The 15,931-nt window shown below is 32.0% G+C and overlaps 3 protein-coding genes across 4 annotated transcripts; 1 reads left to right on the forward strand and 2 right to left on the reverse strand.

The window, feature by feature from the left end:
* Nucleotides 1-710: 710 nt before the first annotated feature.
* LOC130903401 (transmembrane protein 231-like) lies at nt 711-3,163 on the reverse strand. The gene is made up of 5 exons (XM_057815471.1): nt 2,958-3,163; nt 2,117-2,283; nt 1,934-2,059; nt 1,060-1,288; nt 711-974 (listed from the first exon to the last, which is right to left on the reverse strand). Exons 1-5 carry the CDS (start codon nt 3,094-3,096, stop codon nt 712-714), a joined length of 924 nt encoding a protein of 307 aa, XP_057671454.1. The 5' UTR covers nt 3,097-3,163; the 3' UTR covers nt 711.
* Nucleotides 3,164-4,407: 1,244 nt separating this feature from the next.
* Nucleotides 4,408-5,064, reverse strand: LOC130903809 (uncharacterized). Its single transcript, XM_057816146.1, has one exon. It carries the CDS (start codon nt 4,993-4,995, stop codon nt 4,438-4,440), a length of 558 nt encoding a protein of 185 aa, XP_057672129.1. The 5' UTR covers nt 4,996-5,064; the 3' UTR covers nt 4,408-4,437.
* Nucleotides 5,065-7,048: 1,984 nt separating this feature from the next.
* LOC130904031 (hemocyte protein-glutamine gamma-glutamyltransferase-like) lies at nt 7,049-15,381 on the forward strand. 2 transcript variants are annotated; one of them, XM_057816532.1, is made up of 8 exons: nt 7,049-7,169; nt 9,009-9,211; nt 11,166-11,392; nt 12,976-13,245; nt 13,566-13,828; nt 13,897-14,235; nt 14,293-14,889; nt 15,091-15,381. In XM_057816532.1, exons 2-8 carry the CDS (start codon nt 9,013-9,015, stop codon nt 15,311-15,313), a joined length of 2,118 nt encoding a protein of 705 aa, XP_057672515.1. In that variant the 5' UTR covers nt 7,049-7,169; nt 9,009-9,012; the 3' UTR covers nt 15,314-15,381. The 2 variants fall into 2 exon arrangements, with proteins under 2 accessions (XP_057672515.1, XP_057672514.1); XM_057816531.1 differs by lacking the exon at nt 7,049-7,169 and adding an exon at nt 7,385-7,739.
* Nucleotides 15,382-15,931: the final 550 nt, after the last annotated feature.

Below are 15,931 nucleotides of genomic sequence, written 5' to 3' on the forward strand. Positions count from 1 at the left end.
AACACACTGTTTACACTACACCAACACTCATGAAAACACTGTTTGACGCGCGTTTCGACAACCAAGTTATCGTCTTCAGAGACTGAAGGTAAACTAAAAACTATTACCTTGAAATACTTTTTTATATTAAATTTTCTCACCAATGAACTTTTTCCCGCAAAATACAATTACAGCAGAAAATTTCACAATAATTCCTTAACCAATAAATTATATATTGGGCAGTGGTGGATTTACCAGCAGGCACATTTTGTTTATTAAATAACAGTTTTATTTTGACAGCTGACTGGACGATGCATTATTCAATCATGTGAGAGGGTTGTGTGAGGTTATAAGATATTATTTACAATAATTCATAATGAATTTTTAGACAAAATAAATGTAATCATTAATAACGTAAACAAATTTTTAAATTCGAATAATATTTCAAAAGTCAACTGTCAAACATGAATCATTGCAACCAACTGACCACCTACGTTACGGTGTAATTTCCCTAATGTATATCGTTAACAATTTTTCTATAAATAAATAATGTGAATACAAGCCGAAACAGAGGAAATAGTATAAAACACTCGAGGCAAATGGCTATTCATCCGAATAGGTGTAGAGTGAATCTAAATCCAAAATGACTCTCCAAACAATCCACAATACAATAATAAATTGTACAGGATATTATCGTTCATAACAAATAGATAAAGAAATGATAAAACCTGTTCAGATTGTTTTTATTTTCAAAGGATTTTCTTCATAATACCAAACTAACCTATGACGGAAAATATACAGATTGAATCTTTGAAATAACCAAGCAATCACTAGATAAATGGCAATATATTGAACCCACGCTATTTTCAAAACTTGCCAGAAACCCGGGCGGTAATAGATACTGTCTTCAGGATATTTTACATTTAGTTTTAATTTGAAAGTTTGCAAATTCTCTTTTTTGATAAAAGTATAGATATTTGTCAAATGCGTTGATACTGAAAAACAAGAAATACAAAATGTTATGTTTTTATGCGAATAATCATATTTCGTTCTTAATGCCCAAAAATAAAAAATTCTTACCGTTCCTGTCATTATATCTTTCTACTATATTTTCTATCAAAAAATGTTTGCTTTCATATTGGTCTTCTATAATAGGTCTATCGTAATATTCAGCAAACTGTTTTGTACACATAAAAACACTATTTTGAAATAGCTTTAAATTTGCAAAAATTTTTAATTCGGTCACTTTCTCTTGTTGGAAATAATATTGAAAATAAATCAAGGACTGCATTTTCAAAGGACATAACATCTGAAATTGGAATACTTTATCAATAAAATCGGAATCGAGATCAGATCAAACAGAAACCTTTCAGTTTATTTATATTACGAGGGTCATTTTAAAGATACCATTGTGCATTGTATACGTCATCCTGTCATGTGATGTCGACGTCAGTTCAATGTCGGCTACGCTTTACTTTCTCATTACTACGCCTCTACGTCTCTTGTCACTGTTTGGTGTTTGACAACCGGAGCATGACGTCACGACTGTCATATTGTTATAGTTTACTTCCCAAATAAAGTTTGTGTTATTTAAAAAGTGCTTACTACTGTATAAGTCAACATGTTTTGTACCAGAAGGTATTTTTTTTGGAAAATCACAAATCACTAAACATATATACGATCATTAACGCAGTTTAAACTTTATTTGGAAATTGATCTGTGGCCTGGCCTAGCAAGGCCGGTCCTGTAGTCTATTGGGTTTATAAACAATATGAAGTCGACTTGCTGAAATTCACCGAGAACTTTTTGAAGTTTATAGTGATGGTATGATCTCATGAATGATGATCTAGATGACTTAGTGTTATGAATGAAGAGTTGACACAAAAAGTTGATGAGAGGCTTACGTATTAACAAGCTATATCAAAATAATTAATAAAAATGTTTCAATATTTACATTTAGTTCATATTTTATCGGAAGTACGATATGGATGGAACTCAATTTGTACATATCAACGATTACATTTATCTCCAATTCTAATTCGTCTGGTTTTTTATCAAAATTTCTATCAATTTCCCTTAACTAAAATATTTAAAGTTATATTACATCAATGAGGATTATAATACCTTAATTTATTACCTTAATAGATGAACAACGATCTAAATCTATCAAATATTTTTTATAAAATCCATACGTGCTGCAAATAATAGGTTTTTCGGCGTTATACGCCTCGCCGATTAAAATATAATCCCCCAGTATGTTAATTTCCGGTTGTTCGAAGTGTTTATCACTTTTTAACCAAAGACCTGAAAATATTTCGATTGCCAACGCCAAGACTTTTTCTACGCCCATTTATTTTTTTCTATTAAATAAAAAACATGCTACGTAGAAAATTGCATAATGTGCTGCCTACATTCAGGGGCATCACTCTTTCAATCCTAAATATATCTCGCTAATGCTAAAAGTTTTTATGTTTTGTAATTTACTAAATTTGTGTAAATATACAAAATAAAGTCTTACGTAAATAAAGTGTAATTTAATTAAACCAATAAGTTTAAGTTTTATTCTCAAAACGCATTATGTTATGAGATCTCATTACGTGCATGTTATTGTCAAATGTCATTTACAAGAAATGTTGACAGTGCGATTTTTGACGTTTACAGACATGGGCGTAGAAAAAATCATATTTCATAAACTATATAAAATTTTGATTTACAACATTTATTTCTCGATTTTTATTCTTTTTAAAATTGATAATGACCTTCCTGTATCACTGTAGGTGTCGTTACAAGCAATATATAGGCTAAATCTACATTCGAAAAAATGTTTCGATATTTGTAAGGCCTGGGACTTCATGATATGCTCAGGGGTTCCAGCTCGGTTTTGGGTATTCTCGAGTATGCGCAGTATAGATAAAGTGTACATATAGGAGTATTACATATATGTAGGTTATGAATATAATCAGTAGTAGAGCACTTACCCCCGGTTTTGTATGCGATCAAAAATGGTAAAATTATCCTCAACGACCAAATTATTAATGCGACGAAAGTGGCTTTTGAAACCAAGGTGCTTTTGTATTTTATTTTAATGCTTTTTGTAAAAACTTCTAAAACAACCATTGTTTGTTGCCGTTCGTATCAATGTCATAACAATATGAAATGTTGACATCGATGGGTAAGTCGTTGCTAGGAAACTGACTCTAATAATACAAACAAATTAAAAAATAGATTACGATTTTGGCAAACGTGAAAAAATCACTGGTTCATAATTTTGAGATACCTTCGTCGCCGTGGGCCTTACCACCACCATTCGAATTGTTGTTGCGTAATTTTAGGTAGCGAGACAGTTACCAGCACTATGAAAAGTATTGAAAATTATTAATAAGAGGGTTGTAATTATATATATCTATACAACAGTAGATGTGCGAATAATAATAAATTAGTTATACAAAAGTTCTAGCTAGTACTAGATTTGGCATCAGGAGCGAGACTGTAGGTAGAAATAGTTATTTGTATGTCAAAGACTGAAAGTTTGTATTTGTGGTGGCAGAAAGTTATGTAAAATCATCCAAGTGAAACTGTCAACTGTCAACATTGAAGTTGTCTACTCCAGAGCGTCCCGAAAGTGTTTTGCAATACGGAACTGTCACTTTCACTACATGGAACAACACTCAAAACGCAACTTTCGGTATTATGTAAATGGATACAGAACGAACAGATGGCGTCATCTAAAAAGGAAATTTTATTGTCTGTCATGTCTACCTATTGATGTGCTGTTTCTATGGAATTACTCAAACATTTCCGCCATTTTGAATAAGATTACGAACAACAATATGTTTTATCTTGATTCAGTTAACATCGAAAATGAAAAACAACCTTTTTGACATACCGTAATGAAATTAGAATTAGAAAACGCCAACCGTCAATTTGGATACGAAAGTTTTAATTTTCAACCTTGGGAAAATTAAGCTAAAAAGATTTAAGCCGAATCAAGCAGACATGCATTTAGTCGTGGGCAGGTTCAAGATGGTAGCTTTTACCTAGAGTTATTTATTGAAAATATTTTCTGGTACTGATGTACTTATTTAAGATATAAACGGGTTTGGTATAGTTTCAACTACTTACGTGGTACTTCTATAATTAAGTAGCTCTTGGTTTTATGTTACAAAAAAATAGCTTGTTGCCATTTAAATTGGGCGTAGAATAATTGTGTGCTGCTGGTAATCAAATAATAGGTTGTATTTTGATTTCGAAGTTTTCAATGACAATGTTCGGAAACTGATAAAAATTTCGTTTTAGGTTAGAAGCCGCAAATAGCAAATATATATCTATATGATCTATGATTTATGTTAATATCAAAAAAATATTAAAATGCGATTTGTCATAATTTTCATCGCTTTATGTCTAGAAATAAAGTGAAAATAAAAATGATTTCAAATTTTTTTTGATTAAAATAAACGTTTAATCAGTCGACAATGGTTCTACAGACATATTTGTATTTTCTTGCTCAGTTGATGCATCTCCTTGTCCTTTTTCTTGAGTTTCATTAATTTGATCTTGGTTTTCATCGAAACTCCATTTTGAAGCCATATCTTTTAAAGGTTTTAGTACGGTCAAACTGTCTTGTACTCTGCTTAATTCGTGATTACACTCATTGGCGATTTCCGACAACCAATCCTGGTAATTTTTTTTCTTCAACTCTTTCTCTAGATTCATAGTCGTAGTTGTGAAAAACAGATATTCTTTAAATATTTCTAATTTTCTTTGTTTTTCGCTCTCGTCCAAATGTACCATCGATTTGATTTGTTCATTTTTCATTCTTCTTTCTAGTTGTAGCGTTTCCTGTATTTCTTGCAACCATTTCTTTTTCTCCGCGATAAGTTGTTCTTTTAGAGTTTCTGTGCTAGCCTTCAAGTTTATTATTTTTTTACTCAATTCATACTGTTTGATCCGTACTGTTCTCAACAAGTTATTCACAGCGTCGTCCGTTTCGCTGTCACAAGATGCCGTTTCTTCCATTAAAAAATTAAATATTGATTATTCCGATAGAACAAAATATTGACAATTAAAATATCACGTAACGTCAAGAATTTTAAAATAAATTCTACTTCTTTTTTCAACAATTTGGCCTCGTAACCTCAAATTGTTTAGTACAAGGACGGGGTTCGTTCTAAAAAGTATCCAGCACGAACTAATTCGTTCATCTATTTTTTTCTAATAATGAAAAAATCAATCTAGGTCGCGTATTAACTTTGTCGAAATTCGCTATCACATGCTTATTCGTTGTAAGATTGGTTTTCGGAAAATTTGGGTTATACAGCGACCGTCAATACAGATAAGTAATTAGTTCCTGTAGGAAGTTGATTGATTAAAAAAATTATAAAATGAAAAATATAATACGTACATACGTAGTATTACATATAGTGTATAAGGTAAATAAAAATCTTACGTTATGTATATATAAATATTAAACTGAAATTTTTCGTTCTTACAAGTATTAAAAACAATTGCATCAACTTGTAGCGGGTAATATCCATTAACAAATATGGTCAGTACAAGATTTACGATTATTCATTTGATTATTCAAAACGGGTTTTACGTTTAACGCAATTTTTCTTAAAAATGTATCTATGCTTCTTGGAATGTAACTTATGGCAATTCTGTAAAAAAATTCTTATTGTATAAGGTAGTTAAGTTGTTTTAGACATAATAGTCTACAAAATGCAGTCCAGAGTCGGGTTTAATTGTGGTCAAATTTGATGTTTTAGCTGAAGTTTTCGATAAAAAAACTAAAATATTTTTTAAGTAGCAGCTATAAACATAATACATTAGGTTTACACTTATTTTAAATACCAAATACCAAAACTTTGATAACAATTAGTAATATTTTTCCTTTATAAAAACATACGAGGTCTGGCTATTAAATAACGTCCCAAAACACGTTTCCGTCACTATTTCCGTCAAATTTCTGGTTAAATTAAAAAAAAAACTTCGGCAGAATGCTGCAAATTGTTGCAAGTGACCTATAGGGCCAATTCTCTATCTCGTTCGCGTGTTTTTGAGTCATGTAAGCGCTTTAGTGAAGGCCGAGAGAGTTCTAAAGTTGACCAGCGCCCCGTGATTGTTTCAACTCCGGAAGCAGTGACCAAAATCAATCAAATTGTGCGTGCAGATGGTCGAATGAGCATCCGGATGATTGCCGGGGGTGTAAACGCCGATAAAGAAAGCTGGTGTTAAAAAAATCTGCTTTGAAAGTGAAGCGGTAAAACAAAGAACGGCAGAGCTCCTAAAGGCCCCTAACCAAAGAAGACTTCCAGCACTGCTTCGATGAATGGAAAAACGTATGGAAAGGTGTGTGGCGAAGGAAAGGGAATAATTTTTATAATAAAACCCTTTTTTGTAACCAGTCTCGTTATTTAATAGCCAGACCTCGTATTTTGATAAATTATTATCAATATTCGACAATTATTTCGGAAAATCATAAAACATAAACTTAAATTAATCTTCAATTATCGAATATTTCAATAAGAACTCCACTGTACTTTAAATTGAATCAAAATAACGATAACCTTTATTAAATAACTTGGAATTCGAATTCTATGTACTGGGTGTATCAATAGTTCGATTATTTTCAGTGTTTGTTTAAATTTTTTGAAAATCCTACAATAAACGTATCAAGAAATTTTCAATAACAAATTTAAACTGTCCGTAAAAAACTATTTGCTATCAATTACGATTCGAAAATTGAAAATGTGAGTTAAATAAGTCGCCGTAAACAGCCTCCAGTCTGTTTTTGATTTGTGTTGGTGTTAAAAAATTCTATAACGGCGTGAAACCCAATTTGAAAAATTTTTCAAAACAATTTGACCGAGTTCGAGCTAGAACTACGTTTTAGAAAAAAGGATGATGGTCGAAATGTTATTAGCAACGTAATACTAAATTAAATACAGGGTTAGGATGAAACGTTTCTAAATAGAATTAACAATTTATTAAAATCGCTGGCTCTTAAATAAACTGAGATCCGCCTCTGTTCGATACTTAATCAATAATGAATTATTTATTAATGAAATTCAACTCTTTTTATATAATTATGTGATAGAAGTTTCGCAGATTCAGTAATGAATACGAGATTCTTTTACATGTAGTGAATAAATCTTGGTTTTTTTGTGTTTTGTAACTTTCTTTTAGTAAAGGTAGGAAACATTTTTTTAAACGATTTCATGGCTCGATGAGAACTGTCTTTTGTTGACTTAAAAGTCGCGATTCATCTCCTAGAAAGCTGAAAACCCCTTTGAGATATAAGTAGCCTTCACCATGACAAATATTTTCAACATCGTTAAATTATATTCGCAGACAATTTTGTTCCAAATTTATCACCGACAATTTCGGCCCGATAAATTCCACTTTATCAATTATATATTATTATTATTAAATTATCATATTTATATTTCTATCGAAACTAGTTAATTATGACTATGACTTCGTATTAGATGCTGTAGTTTTGCACCATCGCTGATATATTTGAGTTCGTTATTAGATTTGTAGGAAACGAATCATCTGTATTTCCTCTCAATCCTAATTAAATTAGATTTTGATTGGAGGCTCGTTGAAAAAAGAATATAAAGTTCGTTAATAGGTAAAAATTAAACAAAAAATCACCTTCGACTTATTTTCAAGAAAATAAAAGTTGTTTCATCAATTCAGTGTGTCAAAAATTTCACGTTTCTGTACTTGAGGTGCTTGTGAAGTTGCAGGGATACAAGGTAGGTTTTAAATTATTAAAAATTCAAACAAAGTTCCCTATCGACATTTATTTTTCACGAGATATAAAACAATTTTTTATCAAACATCTCAAAATATTCAACGTGGTCTACCATTCCAGTAATGAAGTTCCAATCCTGAGGACTGTACCAACCAACGGTCACGTCAGTATCCAATCCAATTCACTATAGTTTCAGCTGTTTAGATCTTAATCTGCTTTTCTTTAAAAACGCCTCGTAAGCAAAAATCCCGTGCAGGAAAAGTTGCACGAAATGAAGAAACTTCGGTTCACACAGATATGAGAAGACAACAGCAAGCAGAGCGACACAAAGTGTTTCGAGAACTCTTCTTCAGGTACGAGTTCGTTCAGAAAGACAAGCTACGATGCAGGTAGCAATTAAAACGATAGAAACGCCAGAACAATCGCAGGATAACAGAATTTATATTGCAAAAGTGCAGACCACGAGAATTGGACGGTATTTAATGGTACTAGGTTCCTTTAATTTGATATCATAGTCATTCTTGGATTGTTATTGGTTCAATGAATAAAAAATGTCTCTATTGCGATGTTTTCAAAGATGAAACTATTGGAATGTGGTGTTCCAATGGTAAAGTTTCACTTCCATTAACTTGGTGAACCTTTAAAAGCCTTATTGTTAAGCGTTGCAGATGAATTAAAGCAATTTTTAAGCAAAAGAAAGTTCAGCTCTTGCTCTAAATTATATGGATTTATTTCTATTGTAATAATCTCGCGAAGCCGCGGGTAAAAGCTAGTAGATAATAAATCAAGATACGACAAAATAAGAAATAGAAAATTCGAATTTACAACCGAATCATAACAAAATAGAAGAGGGAAAATTGAGGAGGTTTCGCCATGTTATGAGAATGGAAGAATAACGATTAATAAGGAAGATGAAGCACGAACTTACATAAAAAAAAGAGGAGGACGGGAGAAATCAACATAACAGGAAAAAATCTAGAAATTAAACAAAACAGAAGATAGATGAGAACGGAAAAATTATCTCAACTCCAACAAGATTCACACCTGAAAAGGTAGAAAGGCGTCATAATTTTTTTCATTATTTTATCATCATTTTTTTGATTAACTAAAAAAAACTATAATAAGACACCATAACCCCCCCTAACCTTCTATATTCATATACGATGGGGTAGTTGAAATTGCCTGATAACTATTCCCGAAATAAAAACCCCGTGGTAGATAATTTCTCTCGACCAACTTGTATATAGTGCAGGTGTATTTTATTTTTTAGAAACATGGAACCTATAACGGTAACTGGTGTGAATTTTTTCTGTCAAGAAAATAGTAAGCACCATCACACCGATGAATATGAACTAGTGAAAGCTGAAGCTCCAGCTCCTGTCCTTAGAAGAGGAGAGAGTTTTTTGTTGGGTATTGATCTAGATCGAACTTTTGACGTGGAGAAAGATGTTATCAGAATCAGCTTTGGATTCGGTAAGACGTTTTCTGAGACATCGAATGTTGTTATTTGTAATTATTAGCAGATATCTACTCAAAATCCCAATCGAAACCATTAATAGTTAATAGATTTCAATGGTGTAGAAACGTCCACGAACCTCAATAAATGTGACAAATTTTAGTTTTATGGTGCTAATAAAATTTTCGCGTGAAATATTTCAATTTCGTTTTTACGATCGAAAAAGTAGGTTAACATTTACATTATTATGTAATACTTTGAATAATTAGTTTGGGATGGCTGTTATTTATAACTATAAAATAGATCATTCTTTCAAATATATATTTCCTCATAAAAAATTCATTATCCCCATATCCTCCATTAAATAAAATCATAAATACTGTGATTGAAAATAATAAAAACGTTAACATAAAATGAGACATCTGGTTTGTTCAATATCTCATTAAATGTCACTTGTAGTTCAAGACGCTTTATGAACAATTACCAATAATGGTTGGATTGCATTTGAAATCTGTTCAATATCCCGTTTTTTTTTTAATAAAAACTGTTTTGGTTAGCTTTCTATTGCAGCTTCCATCTTTCTAAGTCTTTCATGTCCTTATAGAAAATTCAATGCAATATTTCTGTCTTGGTTAAATGCGTTCTACACTGTCCGGCATCCGTAGCTGGACGAAATTTATTCAAGGTCATCACCCAACCGAAGCGACCTTGGTTGGTTGGTCGATCCCGACCGTATAAAACTCTATATGACGAAAGTTGTCTGAAATATTTCTGACCTACTTAATAAACAAAGCTCGCAAATGCCTTTCTTTAGTCAATATATGAAATTGTCCAGAACTATTTGATTAACTTTTATGAAGTCATCGCTGGTTATCGTATTTTTCATCCTTCGAAGCTCTCGTATTACACACTCCGCCATTGTTGACGTTCAGGCGTCAGTCGGCGTTGTGCTACAATATATTGATGCTCCCGCCAAGTGTGATTCGTTTTCTACAGGCTGAAGGTCATAGTGCTGCAGAAATCCATCGAAAAATGAGTCGTATGTATGGGGAAAACTTCATGAGAGATGGTGTTGTGTGCGAATGATGTCGAAAATTTAAAAATGGCCGTTATGACACCATTATTGCTTTTTCTATGAAATTTCCAGAAGTTTCAAGGTTTTGTTTTGTACTGAACGGTTTGAATAGGGTATTGAAAAGAATTTTAATACTTCACAGTCGTTGATGATCAGTTGAAAAATCCACCTTCACGCGATTTTTGTATTTTTATTTAGCTGGTATACACGAACGCATTCGGCGCGCTCTTTCCCTTCTAGAGTTAATGTGATTTTGTGGAGTTTATAATTTAATAGCAACAAAATAAATACCAAGGGATTTTGTAAATAAGTAGATTGAATAAGGGAAAACGCTCCACAAGGAAATTTACTCAAAAAAATGGTGAATTTATGGTTGTAAAAAATTATTTATATTGTTTTCCCTGCTTACTCTTGGTGATAAAATGTAGGGGACAGAAAATCCTGGTAAATTTTTTAAACATTTTAACCAAATTAGTACATGCTTGAAGTTTGTTAAGATAATTGAGGAAATTAATATTTTTTCTCTTTTTTTTTTTTGAATCTACGAACGTGATTATTAATTGAATTTGTCCGTTTTTATTTGACAAGACTAGGAAGTTATTTATTGATGCAAGTTTCATACATTCCACACATTTAAAATTACGAATAAATAATTATAAATATATATATATTATATAAATGATGCAAATGATATACGTTATTTATTATAAAGAATATTAATATTATTTTTTCAAAATTAATGTTGTATATTTAATTTAAACATCACATTACATTCTCTAAATTTTTCCTGTCTCACGAAATTGAAAATATTTTGGCTGAAATAAATAATAATCAAGAGGAATGGCTCGGGTATAGTTGTGGCTGATGAACCAAATACATTTTCTGGTCAATTTTAGGGGAAAAACCGACTGTAATTTTGGGAACAAAATCCGTAACTCCAGTTAAACCTAAACATACTCATTTTCCAAAAGACCCGCATATATGGGGTGTTTTATTAAAAGAAAATAATGGTAATTCGGTCATTTTGAATGTTAGAATACCACCACATGTGCAAGTTGGTGTTTGGAATTGTAGTCTTATAACTACCATAGCAGGAAAGAGAGGAATGAGGAAAGATTATAATGTAAGTAGAAAAAACTCTTTTTTTTGTCTTATATCAATTGAAGAAAACTGAAATTTCAGATATTTAATTTGTTCTTTTTCTACTATTTTTTTATTATCATTACATCGATGAATAAGTCATTTGTCTGATGGATCAAGATTAACACAAATCACTTTTTTATACTTTTTTTATGTACTAAAGAAAATGTTAAAACTTCTACATCAATCATATCCCCTATATTTGACTTTTAGATATTTTTATCGTTATCGTTACAACAAACAATTTCTCCACTTTTAAAAGTAACAAATATTTATGAAAAAAATGACATTTGGCTGAAACAATCATATCCCGATACACTTGACATGTTGATCGATGATTTATTTTAAAGACAATATTACTTTGGGAAAATTAGACTAATATGTACGGGGATGGTGCCAAAAGTACCTGGTCGCCAGATAGAGGTGATTGCATGGAGAATACCACGAAGATAACCATGGATGGTCCACGTACTTCTGGGACCATCCTCGTATAATAATTCCATTCCTTACTCAATGTTGTATTTTTTTAATGTCTAAAATGAACTTTTCTATTCTCTTATAATCAATGAAAATACAAATTCAATTTTAATAATCGAATTAATATGCAAATATGTGACATAATGATTTGATAAAACTTGTTTTCTTTGAATAAATTCTGTTTCTACTACAAACAAACAAATAAATAAATTGAGAAACTGGAACCTTGAGAAAATAATTTTCAATAAATTTCCACTAAAAAGTTACCGTACTTTCGGGACTCGTTCATTTGAAAACAAGAACTAAAACAACTCAATAATCAGAAGATAATCAATTAAAAAAATTATCCGACGCCATGAACTTGCCTGCAGATGGAACGGTGTTCGCCTTCTTTGGAGCCGGTTCTCCAGTTTCAGTTCTTTGTTTAGATTCTTTTGTTTCGGGTGTGAAGGGATGGATCCACATTCCATCTAACCCATAATAGAATCTAGTTCAGCTTTTATATTGGTTGGGCTAAGGTCAATACTATATAATACTAATGGCTGCCAATCAAAAAATAAACAACGTGGTGTCTTCAAACTTAGAACATATACTGTACAAATTGTGTAGTTTCTAATATAATGATATTTTCCAATCAATCACTACCATCTTTAGGTTAGGCCAGGTACTTCTGGAACCATCCTTGTTGGAGTGTTAATACAGTTTTTAAAAAATTAATAAACGTGGAGAATTAATAATATTATTAACAAACTTATCAATGCCATATCTGTAGGACTATAAAAAGTCTAGTTTTAGTAAATTACAACTTGTTTAATAATAATTTTAAAACAAATATGCTACCTAATTATTTTGTTGGATATCATAAGCAAAAATATCCATTTCACTCATAAAAAATGTCAGCGAAAAATTTTTTAATCTCTAGAACTTGTTTCTGTGTTTCTAAGATTTTCCATTCAAGATTTTGAGGTTATATTTCCCTTGAAAATACTTATGAGCGTGGTACGTTTATAAATTGACACCTTATATATTATCTTATAATATTGAATATATTTTTCTATTAATTTAGCTGATGAGCATCTTTTAATTTAGGTAGAAAATGACGTTTATATTATTTTCAATCCATGGTGTAAAGAAGACGGCGTCTATATGGAAAACGAAGAAGAAAGAAACGAGTACGTCTTAAACGAAACTGGTAAAATTTGGACAGGTACATTCAAAAAACCAAAAGGAAAACATTGGATATTTGGACAGTTTGACGACATCTCCTTACCGGCAGCAGTTTTTCTTTTGGAAAAATCCGGTTTAGCTACAGCTCAAAGAGGAAATCCGATAATGGTCGCTAGAGCCATATCAGCAATAGTAAGTAATTCTATTGAAACTATATCTTCTTTTTTCTCTTTTTTCAAGACTCAGTCTTCTTTCTTTCACTATTCAGCCTCTTGAGAGGTAGACGCCGTCTCTTGGGAAACCGACCGAGAGGTAACTTTGAAGTTAGTCGTCTCGATCTCGTGAATCGTACTATATCTTCAATTTACAGATCTTCTCTTATATATTTGCTTCTTATTTGATATCTTAGGCTCATTCCTTTAATAGTTGCATCTAGATCATCTACTCCATTTTCCATATATCTTTTACGCAATTAGATAAAAATGGTATAAACTTAAAGCTATGTTTTGCAGATCAACGCACTCGACGACGATGGTTTATTAGAAGGAAGATGGGACGGTGATTACTCCGACGGAACATCTCCATTCGCTTGGACAGGAACTGGTGCAATTCTGGAACAATATTTGGCGACTAATGGTACTCCCGTCAAATACGGTCAATGTTGGGTATATTCTGCTGCAACTGTAACAGTCTGCAGGGCTCTGGGTATGCCTTGTAGGTCTACTACCAATTATGTTTCGGCACATGATACGAATGCTACTTTAACGGTTGATAAGTGAGTTACTGACTTTTCTTCAATTCAATTTCAACAAAATCATGGAGATACTTCATCCATAATTACAGATTCTTCGATATCTTTGGAGAGAAAATTGAAGGGGGTCTCGAAGGAGCCGGTAACGATTCCTGTTGGAACTTCCACGTCTGGAATGACGTTTGGATGACGAGACCAGATTTACCTCCAGGTTATGGGGGTTGGCAAGTTATCGATGCCACTCCACAAGAGGTTAGTGGTACTGTCATGAGGTGTGGACCAGCATCTATAGTTGCTGTTAAAAAAGGAGAAATTGGTTTTTTGTATGATACGCCTTTCGTATTTTCCGAAGTAAATGCTGATGTGGTTCACTTCCAAGAGAACGATGAATCCGATTGGGGATTCAGCAGAATATCTATCAACCAATATCAGTAGGTTAATTCACTTTTTTAAATGTATCATTAGGTGAAAATTTTCAACTTTTTCAGTGTAGGAAGAATGATTTTGACTAAGAGGTTAGGTCCAATAGACGATAACGGAGATAACGACTATACAGACATAACGGATCTATTCAAAAACAAAGAAGGTTCTGAAGCGGAACGTTTAGCAGTTTACAATGCCGTTCGTGGAGTACCTAAAGCTAAACACATCTACGATATCCCCGGTAATGAAAACCAAGACGTAGAATTTGATCTAGTCGATATCGAAACCGTCCCGTACGGACATAAATTCAATATGCAAGTTCGACTTGAAAATAAATCGGACGCCGTCAGAACCGTCAAGATAGTAATGACAGCGTCATCTGTTTATTATATGGGTACTACGGCGAACGATATAAAAAAAACCAGAGGTACTCTGAAACTCGAACCGCATCAAAGAGAAACTGTGAGACTTGAGGTGTTTCCTAAAGATTATCTGAATAAATTGGTGGATCATTTTTTTGTCAAACTTTATGCCGTAGCAAATGTTGAAGAAACTAAACAAGTTTGGAGCGAAGAAGATGATTTCAATTTGACCCTTCCCGATATAAAAATTACTGCGCCAGTTAAGGCTAATGCTGGAGACAAAGTGAATATTAAATTCAGGTCAGAGCTTAATATAATCATGTAAAAATCATTTTTTGTTTAATTGTCATTAATACTTTTCATGGAAATGAAAAATCGCTGAATGAAAACAACTTCAAACTGTCACATAAACTGCAGTGTTACCAAATTGAAGACCCTCTATTGAAAAACACTATATACAATTACGATAATCTCTATTTTTATCGATTGTTTTGTTTTTAGTTTCCGAAATCCTTTGGAAATTCCATTAACTCAGTGTTCTTACACTGTTGAAGGACCAGGAATAAATAAAAAAGAGAGTCATGCTGATGTGAAACCAAAAGAAACGATCGTCACGTCGGCTAGTTTTGTAGCTAAAAAACCAGGATCCAAGAAAATCATCGTCAATTTTACTTCTAAAGAAATTCATAATGCTCACGGAAGTACGAATATTATTATTGAATAAATATAAAATTATATTGTATTTTTTGAATTAACTGTATTGATACTGATAATAAATCTATTTTCATTTCATGTTTTTTATTTTCTGTTAAAGGATTCCACCGAATAAATACCCTTTTATCGATATTTGGCAACACTGTAATAATAAATACAGTTGGTAATACTTTTAATGACATTAGTTAAGAGCAGGATTTTTGTGGTCGTGTTCTAAATTATTCAAATGAAATTTTCCAAGACAGATGAATTAATAGAACGAATACGATTGAGTCAGTCCAATATATATATAGCCATAAGACTAAATTTTAAAGCGTGCACCCTGTATACAAGTATAAAAATCTACTATACTATATCTATAGAAAAATTGGTGGTTCCAAGCTGGGAATCGACTGAATGAAATTAAAAGTTGTACGTTTATTAATACTGTGGATATTCTATTATGTGCTATTGGACAAACTTATGTAGTAGCACTTAATCGCAAGACGGTATACGGTAATAGAAGAACTTGATTGCTGAAAATCAACTAGCAGAGTCTGGATTGAAGTTCGGATGACGAGATGAAATTATTATTAAAGTAAAAAGTGAAGAATACTTCTCAATATTAAAATAAAATGACAGATGAAAC

Source organism: Diorhabda carinulata, chromosome 2 (assembly GCF_026250575.1).
Source record: "Diorhabda carinulata isolate Delta chromosome 2, icDioCari1.1, whole genome shotgun sequence".
In the NCBI taxonomy this organism is placed as follows: Eukaryota; Metazoa; Arthropoda; class Insecta; order Coleoptera; family Chrysomelidae; genus Diorhabda; species Diorhabda carinulata.